General features: G+C 41.8%; 1 protein-coding gene across 1 annotated transcript; it reads right to left on the bottom strand.

Annotated features, from left to right (window-relative positions):
- Positions 1-4,921: 4,921 nt before the first annotated feature.
- On the bottom strand, positions 4,922-9,949 carry LOC122073492 (protein NRT1/ PTR FAMILY 7.3-like). Its single transcript, XM_042638087.1, has 5 exons — positions 9,842-9,949; positions 9,370-9,520; positions 8,068-8,285; positions 7,025-7,587; positions 4,922-6,226 (listed from the first exon to the last, which is right to left on the bottom strand). Exons 1-5 carry the CDS (start codon positions 9,866-9,868, stop codon positions 5,335-5,337), a joined length of 1,851 nt encoding a protein of 616 aa, XP_042494021.1. The 5' UTR covers positions 9,869-9,949; the 3' UTR covers positions 4,922-5,334.
- Between the last annotated feature and the right edge of the window lie 590 nt (positions 9,950-10,539).

Raw genomic sequence — 10,539 nt, 5'->3', positions numbered from 1 at the left:
CAGTTACTTTCAGATTTTGACTATGGTATTGATTCGATAGAGCTTCTGCTAGGGATGGGCTACTTTTGGATTTTGGCTAAGGTGGCACTCCGATAGAGTTTCTGCTTGGGATAGGCTATGGGAGGGCTAGGGCACTCCGATAGAGCTTTCGCTAGGAATAGGCTATGGTAGAGCTAGACTGAAGTGGCACTTCGATAGAGCTTCTATTTTGGATAGGCTATGGGAGGGCTAGGGCACTTCAATGGAGCTTTCGCTAGGAATAGGCTATGGTAGAGCTAGACTGAAGTGGCACTTCGATAGAGCTTCTATTTTGGATAGGCTATGGGAGGGCTAGGGCACTTCAATGGAGACTAGGAATGGGCTGTGACTTAAATGGTTGGAAACCTTTGAAGGCCCGAAAAACACTTCGAAGATTCGAAGGAATCTTACGAAGATCTCTCCGAAGACTTGAAGAACCTCAAGAGGGGGTGGGAGACTAAGGGGAAACTTTTCCTACACAAAATCTCACTCAAAGAAGGAAAAGGATTGAAGAATTTCGAAGGCCCGAAGAACACTTCGAAGATCTCTCCGAAGACTTGAAAAACCTCACGGGGGGAAGGGGAGGAGAGAGGGCAGAGCTTCTCTACTATGGATGCCCCTAGGAGACTTGGGTGTTTGTGGTTGTGTTGCGTTGTGTTGTTGTGAAAAACCAAAGGGAGGGGGTATTTATGGAATTTTTGAACCAATGGAGAGGAAAGAGGAATTTCCTCAACCAATGGGGTGAAAAAGTGATTTTTTTAATCCAATGGGCTAAAAGTATGAAATTTTGGACCAATGGGGTGGAGGGTAAATTTCTTTGGCCAATGGGGGGAAAACTAATTTTTTTGGGCCAATAAGGTAAAAAGATGCCTTTTTGGGCCAATAGGAGCTCACGCTGTAGGGTACGCTAGCGAGGCAATGTAGCGTGCATAAGTGGGTGAAGAAGGAATCACTTCTCAAATTGGTCACCGGAATGGGGATTTCGATAGCCAGCAGGGGCGCTGGAGCTAAGATAGGGGCGTTGTAGCTAAAGCAGGAGCACTGGCGCTAAGGCAGGGGCGCTGGAGCTAAACTAGGGCCGCTGGAGCTAAGGCAGGGGTGCTGGAGCCAAGGCAGGGGCATTGGAGCTAAGTAGGGGCGCTGGAGCTAAAGCAGGGGTGCTGGAGCTAAGGTAGGGGTGGTGGAGCTAAGGCAGGGTGCGCGCTGGGCATGGGTAGGGGTGCGACGTATGCGTGATTGACAGAGTGCAGGGTATACAAGGCTAGCCAAGTGCTGGGTATGTGGGGTTGACTGAGTGCGGGGTATGCAGGGCTGGCCGAGGGTAGGGTATGCGGGGCTGGCTGAGTGTGGGGTATGGGGGGCTGGCTGAGTGTGGGGTATGAGGGGCTGGCTGAGTGCGAGCGGGGCACGTGCGAGGCAGGCCATAGGCGTGTGGGGCAGGTGGGATATGTGCGAGGTATGTCATGGATGTGCCGGGCAGGCAGGGTGCATGAGAAGCATGGTGTGGGTGCTTGCATGGGCAGGGTTTGGGTGCTCATGGCATGATTGCATGGGCGGGGTTTGGGTGCTCATGGCATGGTGTTGGTGCTTGCATGGGTGGGGTTTGTGTGCTCATGGCATGGTGTGTGTGCTTGCATGAGCAGGGTTTAGGTGCTCATGGAGTAACTTCTAGGAATGATTGCGGGAGATCCGATAGTCCAATTTTGACGTACCATATACCGTTGGAATCGTGATTTCGAGTACTATGCATCCCTATGGTCACCTAGGACCATATTCCTTTGTATAAGAAACGACACAATTGAATTACCTCAATCAATTATCATCTCTATCGATCAGAAGTAAGAAGTTGCGTCCAAGATCCGTAGTTCATCATAGTCGGAAGAGGATGACAAAATTGGATGTCTACAGGTGGCGAAGCTGGATGAAACTAGGTGATGGAAGTCATGAATCAAGGTTTTTTAAGGCTTAACCACCCGCTTTAACAGCTTAGATGGCGAAGTCACCAACATTGAGAATTGTATCCACAAATGGAATGTCTACTTCGGACTTGCTGAGAGCATCGCAGTTACTTCTAAACCGGATTGAGCTCCTCTGTGGCGCAACACTATGTCCGGTGCGGATCCAACGCCTAGAAACGCCTTGGCACGGAACCCAAGACGGTCGCACGCATCCCAAGGAATTTCTAGGCATTGGATGCGTGCCGGACACTGTGATGCACCACAGAGGAGCCAAATTTTTCTAAACCCCCCCCCCCTTCCTCAACAGTAGATTTCCTAAGACTTTTTGTTATTTTGGTTCTTATCTATGTCTCTGTCTTATGTTGACGGTGTCACTTGTTAAGTTTGACAACTTTTTGTTAAGTCTTTTTTTGTCTTATTTTCTTGTAATGTTCCCTTTTTTGTTTTTTTAAATGTTAAGCTTCCGAGAGAGATAAAGATTCTCGGGGCAACTGATTGGAGAGAGGATGGATTTTGAAGGACAAAGTCAGTCATGAGCAGTGTTAGGAGTTCAAAAACCGTGGCTAGTAGTGTTAGGAGGTCAATCAAGGGCCGTGGCCACCAATCAAAGGTCAATATCTAGTTTTTCAAGAGCAACATTCAACCAAGGGAGGACCTAAGGACGGTTATGGTGACAATGATGATGGAGTTTCTAGGGGAGAAAATGATATGGAAAAGGAGGCTGATGTTATTTCGTCCAATGTATCCAAGGGCGTGCCTTACACATCATTGTTTGCTGCTAATTCATATTCAAGGAATGATGGTACGAATCTGAAATTTGTTAACCCTGAGATAATAGGTGAAGTTGCTATTGCAAGATGTCCAAAAAATATCATTCAAGGAGAAGTTGATAGGTTGAAGAGTGCACTAGTGAGACATTTTATTGGACGTAGACCTTCGTTTAATTTTACCAAAGAGATTCTGCTGAAGCAATGGAGGATTTTAGGACATGTTGACGTCAAACTTCTTGATAATGGCATTTTTCGTTTTTTAGTTTAACTTGGAGGAAGATACAGTGAAGATTCTTGAAGGATGCCCTTGGTATGTTCAAAACAAACTTCTCATTTTATAGGCCATGGAGCCCATCTTCTTCTTTGAGTAAAATTGACTTATGTTTAATTCCGGTATGGGTCTCAATTCCCAATTTATTATTGGTCTACGGATGCCTTAAGCATCATTGGGAGTGTAATTGGAACTCCGATAATGTCTGATAAGAGAGCTATGACAAAGGAGAGGCTATCTTTTGCACGACGGTGTATTGAAGTTTATGCTGGAAAGGAGCTTCCTAATGCAATTGCAATATATGATGATGAGGGTAACTCTTTTACTCAGGAGATTATCTATGACAGCAGGTCGCCGCAATGTGTTCATTATAAGGTGTTTGGTCATGCTTTGAGTAGTTGTGACGGCAATGGTGTGAAGATAATCCGCAAGCATTGGAGGAAGAAAACTAGTGATGGTGAGAAGATTCTGGCCAATAGCGATGGAAATGCATAGTCTGATGATTTGTCCGGTAATAATATTTCTCAACTCCAACTAGCTACAAGCACTAGAGAAGGTGAACAGCAAAGAAGTGTGGAGCCAGCTGTTGGTCAACTCGTAATGGGTAAAAATTCAAATTTCAAAAGTCATTCAACTGATAAGGAAAGGATTTCAAGGGATCCTAATAGCAATCCCTTTTCTTTATTGGAAAATTTGGAGGAAAATATGGATTATGATTCGTTGGGGTTGATTGAGTTGAATGATGGATAGAATTCGAGGGGAGAAATTATCTCAAATGCTGAGGTGGCGGATGTTGATAAACTAAACAAATCTTCTCTTATGTCCGTTATGGAGGAAGAAGCTGAAGTTTTGATGAATGAAGAGACATCAAGTGGACCATTTTCTCTTATCCCTAAAGAGTTGGTAGAGGTGGATATTGGACGTGATAAGGATTGCCTTGGAGTGTATCATGTGCAACTGAATTGTAATGTACCTTCCTATCACGCGGAGTCCTTATGCAAATGGAGCCCACTATTTTGTCAACCCCACTATCTAAAGATGGCGAGATGTCTAAGGAGGATTTGAAGGGGTTATCAGGAGAAATGGTTAATGGCAATCCAGCCTTGCAAATTCCTTGTTTTAAGGAAGGGACAAAGGAGTTGGTATATGATGCACTCTTGCTTTTTCCAATCAAGATTCATCTCATCATATTAACGGTGTGGTAGGCACGAGGTTGCACAAGGACCATGTGTGGGATTCTATGAAGGATGGGTCATTTGGTCCTGGTTCTCAAGAATTGCCAAGGAAGATAAAGAGTATTCAGGAGCTGCTTCAAGTAGATTAGGCAATCTCAATAGCAAAGGAAGTTACTCGAGCTTCTCGAGGGAGGGATCGTAAACCAAACATGGTGGTTCTAAATGCTAGGTGGCTATGAAATGTTTTTTGGAACATCAAAGGCAGCCTTAATAGCAAGGCACATGTGTTTTAGTGAGTTTCATAATCCTAGGTTTAAATTGGGAGAAATTAAGTGTTGGGGATTTTGACTTTTCTATTGCTTTTTATTTGGTTCCTCCTCTGTATACGGCAAAGCCAAATGTGGAGGGTCAAAATAAACAATGAGCCTGTATTTGAGCCGCCTGGGTATGCCTGGATGTTAACTCTGTAATATTTTTATTTTTTAAATCCATTTTTCTGATCATCAAGCGGGGAAAAAAAAAAAAAAAAATGAACTCATTGTGGATGTAGGCTATCTTACTGAACTATGCAAATTTTGTGTTGCATTGTGTGATTGTTTGTTTGCAATATCCATTCATTTTTTAAATCATTTTAGGTTTTTGTTTCTACAAAACCTTGTTTAAAAATGGTAAAATTGGAATTCGTAAAGAAAATATCAGAGTTCTAATTACGTTGAGAACATTAAAATGTGAGAGTTCAAATGGACAGAAAGACACCCAAAATACCAACTATCTTTACTACAAAGTTCCATACAACATTATGTCCATTCTGTGCCTAGAATATAATGAACAAATGAAATCAGTGGCAATATGGACCTTGAACACACCTTCCACCTCTTAAACCCCTCTTTACTCAGCCCAGCTCTAACCTTTACATTACAAATTTGGGTCAGGGACAGCAGGACAGTATAGGATAGGAGAAGGGTGTGAAAGAGAGTGACCAGTGCAAGCAATGGGAGGGATTTCCTATCTTATACTACACCCTGCAGCTGTTCTAAAATACAATTCTTAAGTGAGTGTGATCACAATCCCCACTCCCCCACCCCCTCCCTCTTTTATTTGTGTAACATGTTGTAGAAGCTGGAAGACAGTACTGGAAGCTACTAGACACTCAACTTGTCATTCTCATCGTCGTCGTCATTTTCATTGTCCATGTCTTGAAATTTTCCCCCCAACTTGATAGACTTGTACCATTGGGCACATATCACATATAGAACAAGATCAACAATTGTCAAAACTGCTAAGAGGAAGTAAAACCTGTCTAGGTGACCCCTATTAAGATTTCCAGGGATCCATCCAGGCATATTATCTTTGGTAGAGATCTTCATGACAATGGATACAATTAAGCTGCTCACATAGTTCCCCAGTGAAATGGAAGTCATGCAAAGAGCACTGCCAAAGCTCTTCAATCCATCTGGGGTCTGATCATTGAAGAACTCCAATTGACCCACATACATGAACACCTCAGAAGCTCCTATCAATGCATACTGAGGTACCTGCCAAAAGATGCTTAAACTACTTGAGCCTTCACAATTCACACACTCACCCCTAGCATACTTTAGCCTATAGCACTCCACTATTCCGGCCGAGACCATTGCCATTATTGCTATAATGAGTCCAATTCCCATCCTCTGAAGCTCAGTAAGTCCTTTACCATTTGTCTTTCGTATTCTACCGGCGAGGGGATCGACAACTCGCCTGTAAATGAAAATGAAAGCTGCTACACTGAGTATGTCAAAACTCGACATGCTTGCCGGAGGGATACGAAAGTTTGCAATGGTAGTTTTCATGGCAGCTCCTTGTTCCACAAAAAGAGAGGCCATTTGAGTGAAGACCACTGAGTAGATTATGGTACATAGCCAAATGGGTAGAAGTCTTAGTATGCATTTTACTTCTTCTACTTGTGTTATTGTGCAGAGTCTCCATGGACTGTGAAGGCCCTGGTTCTGTAGGGAGATGTCCTTTGAAGTTATGTATGCTGCTCTATCCAAGAACCTGTACACATTATACAAATATTAAACTATTTTCAGCACACATTAATTACTAGTATGTAATTAACAATGCAATTTTCTTTGTTAATTGGATCACAACTCATCATGAGAAGAAGTGGCTACACTGGGGAAAAAAAATTGTTCCTATCAGGGCTCGTAGCCAAAGAAATTAAATAATTCACTTCCCCTATTTCACAAATATCCTTTTAAATTTTTGTATTTTTCAAGACCTTCTTTGAGATTTTATTTCTTTGACTGCGAACCCTAGTAGCTGGAAAGTTCCTGCAACTGGATAGCTATTTGAGCTAGCCAGGCTGCCCTGGGTCTCTTTTTAATTCCCCTACAAACTCAATTTCCTAAACAAGGGAAAAGCCAAAGATGGTTCGATTGGGTTAGTCTGTGGGGTCAAGATTAAACAATCAAATCACAGATATTAGGTACCACAAACCTTCCAAAAAGTTTTGGTGGTGCTTTCCAACAGGATTCTGCACTTTCAATAGCATCAATAGTGATGGCAGGACCACAAATTGTGATACATCAATTTGCATGAAAGGATTAATCTCTAATCAATCTTTAATCATTGATTGATTTCTCTCATTAATGATTAGTTGGTATTGGATGATAGGTTTCCCCTATGAAAGGATAACCTACCTGCAGATATCCTTCCTTTTCTCTTTTAACAATCAATACCAAATTAAAACTATCTGACACTCAATACCAAATTAAACCTATATAAATCACTAAAAAACTTAGACAAGGAAATGTAGATGAAGCACCTCTTGCTAGCTCTTGGATCACTTACATGAATTCATGGGTGTGAAGTATCTTTCTACCCCCCTTGATGGCACAATCTTTACCATCCACTTCGTATAGATCCTCTTTCCCTGGTGGTATCTCTACCCTCCATTTCTTAAATGCTGCAACGACCACTTGGCAGAACCTAGAGAGAGGGTTGCCAGTTGGTGTGAAGTGCCTGTACCTTGGGGTCCCAATAAGAAATAGGACCAATGCCACAAAGGCAGATCCACTAGATGCCCAAAAGCCAAGGGCCCACATCCCTTCATCCTCAAAATACCCCAAAATGGTATTTGAGAAGAGGGAGCCAAGGTTCAAAGCCAAGTAGAAGTAGCTGAAGAAGGCCACCTTGCAGCGCCCTTCCTTGCTGTCCTCTTCATCAAACTGATCTGCCCCAAATGTGGCTATGGTAGGTTGGTACCCTCCATTTCCTAGGGCAATCAAGTAGATAGATATGTAAAAGAAGGATATATGCACCGGTGAGTGGGGTCCACATGGAGTTTGTCCATCCCCACAGCCACTAGGCTTCAACAAGAAAAGGTATGATGATAGTGATAGTAATACCAAGCCCTGTCATAAAAGCACACAAAAGAAGAGTAATTAGGAAATAATTAAGAAATGATATATAGGCTAAAGATAAGTTAATTAATCTGGCAATAATTTCTTATTTAAGGAATGATTTATTGTTTGATTAAGAAGAGATGGATCATGATTCAATGACCTAAAATATTTCTTAGGTTCATTTGCGTTGAGTCAACTCACCTCACCTTTGGCTCAGTGGACCAAAGAAATGAGTCTACTCAACCGTGTCAATGGGTTGATCACCAGCCGATTCCTCAACAAAGATTGTACTGTGTATTTGTGTATATATAATGAATCAAGTTTTCATAGACCCACTGCAGGCGTAAGTTAGGAAAGTATTTTGGGAATATACTAAAATTCTATACGGTTTTGGAACTGTTCTCCACGAGTGAATGAAAACTTTCTCCAGATATAATTGTCAAAAAGAAGAGAGCTGTGAAATGATGAAATGTTGTACTGAGTACTTACAATTACAAAGATGACCTGAAAAATGGCACAAGTCTTGTATCTTCCCCAATAGGAGTCGCTGAGCAATGCGCCAACAAGAGAGAAGATGTAGACGGTTCCGGTCCATTTGCTAACATTATTAGCAGCGCTGGCGTTGTCTTGTCCTATAACTCTTGTAAGGAACAAAACCAGGTTCACTCCAACTCCAAAGAATGCTAGTGTGGCCAGCCCTTGATTCACTGATTACCAAAACCAGACAACACAAGAACATTATTTTAGGCAACCAAATTGATCATGTTTATCTTTACGTGAACACTTTAAACTTGGAAGCTTCATCAGTTGGTGGTTTATTCCTTGGGATTAGGAGATCTAAACATTAGCACTTCTCTAGCTAGTTGGGTATCTTAAGGTCATGTTTGGAGGAGGGTCCTTTCCTTCTTGTCGTTGTAACATCACCTAACAGGTTCGAAAGACAAACAGTCTGTTAAGGAGCTGAAATTGAGCCGAGAAAAACTGAAACCTAACACCCACTGTGATTCTGGTGCTGCTTTTGTTTTTGATAAATAGGGTTTCTCCACATTAGCTAAACTAGAATGGAAAGTTAGATATCATTTTTTTGGATGAAAGGATAATATCATCTCCATGTTTCGGGGAATGAAAAAGGTGATTCGATGCACAAAATACTAATGTATTGGAGGGGCTATGTGCCTTTACAAGATGATGGAGCTTCCTATAAAATGGACCACCATTACTAACCTCCAAAACTAGCTTAGTTCAAGGAATTAGATAGCTTGAGATCATACACACGTGTTCCCTCTCTTCCATTTCATATTTTGAATGGAATGCGTGTGGACCAACATCTAACCTATTTATTAGAGAAAAGGACATAATTTATGAAGTGGACCAAAACCTTAGATCCCTCCCTCCCTCCTCTCCCCCCCCCCCCCTTCTCTCTCTCTTTCTCTCTCTCACACCTCAGCTGATCTTGAATGTCGTCAAGTTTCAACACATGGTGGTGTATCAAACGGGCCCTTTATTTTTCTTGATGCTGTGACACATACGTGGAAAGAAACTGAAAACTAGAAATAGAAGAAGCTCTGGTGATGAAAAATAAAGCTCTACAGTACCCCCTAAAAGAAGAAGGTTCGTAAAGCTGGAAAGCGTTAAGGTTAAGCACAATTTTTCTCACACATGCATTAACCCATATTAATCAACTAACTAGATTTGCCATTTCATCCATCTAAAGGAAACATGGCTGGAATCCTTAATTATAACTATTAAAATAATGATACTATTTCCCATATAGTGTTATAGAGAGATTACCAAGTAACAGAATTCCGGAAACCCATGTTCCAGTTCGGTGACGGATTGCTGGGCGACCATGTCGATCCACAGTTCCATCAAGGGTGCACTCTTCTTGTTCTACTTTTACCTTCTTACCCTCTATTTCTCCTCCCGACTCCATGATTTTAGCCTGAAAATTCAACATAAATAAAAGATTAGCTTTTTGATAAATTATCACACTCTAATTATAGTAATGTACGTGATAGTATGTAGTGTATTAGTGAACAAATGAAAGATTTAGAAGCATGCAAGAAGACTGATTATCTTTATATGATATGATGAGCAGGAAACTAAAGAGATGAAAGAGACTCACACAAGACGATAGTGGGGGGGGGTGGTGGGGGGAGGGGAGAGAAAAGGAGAAGGGCGTATGGTTTACTCGTAGTTTAAGAGACTGCGCGTGTGAGGGAAAAAAAGGTAAGACTGTTAGGTCATGAGAATCATCACTCACCTTCTTACAAAACTCAAGGAAGGCCATTGTTGGTGGTGAGAAGGGACTCCTATGAGATGCAAAGAGAAGATGAGAAGAGAGGAGGTAGTGCTGGTTGTGGACAAAGAAGAGAACTGATTTGGACAATGAAGAAAAGTGAGATACGTGTATATATAGACGATGAGGGGACTAAGTGGACGGTGGAAATTAGACAAAAGAATAGAGGAGACCCCACATGGCCAATTTATCCAATATAATCTTAGTTGCAAATTGTTGGGAAGGGTGAAAGGGATGCTTACTGTGTTGTATTCAGGGTCCCTAAGGCCAAATGGGTTCTCTTTCAAATATCTCCACATTGCCTCTCACCTGGTTGGTTACATTTTCACAGATTTAAAGCAGTTGTATTGGCTTCCTATAGTTTTACTTCTCTTTTCTTTCCTTTCTTCTCATTAGTGTTTAAGTTTTTCTGACCCAAAAGAGATACCCTTATGGTCAAAGCTCAAATACCTCCTTGTGCTTTATTTATTTAGGAGTTTTGGGGGGGGGGGGGGGGAGTGATGAGGAAAGGGAGGAACGTAGAATTGTATAGAAGAATTATTGAAGATTCATTCAATTCCCAATAATGGTGAGATGCACTCAATGTTTGCAACAATGATCTCACACCCAAAACTTTAGATAAGAAAGAAAGATAATGGTAGTAAAAGAAGATATTTCTAGGA

Source organism: Macadamia integrifolia, chromosome 3 (assembly GCF_013358625.1).
Source record: "Macadamia integrifolia cultivar HAES 741 chromosome 3, SCU_Mint_v3, whole genome shotgun sequence".
Taxonomy (NCBI): Eukaryota; Viridiplantae; Streptophyta; class Magnoliopsida; order Proteales; family Proteaceae; genus Macadamia; species Macadamia integrifolia.
Note: the sequence above shows the minus strand (reverse complement) of the source record. Positions and strands in the feature narration are given on the sequence as shown.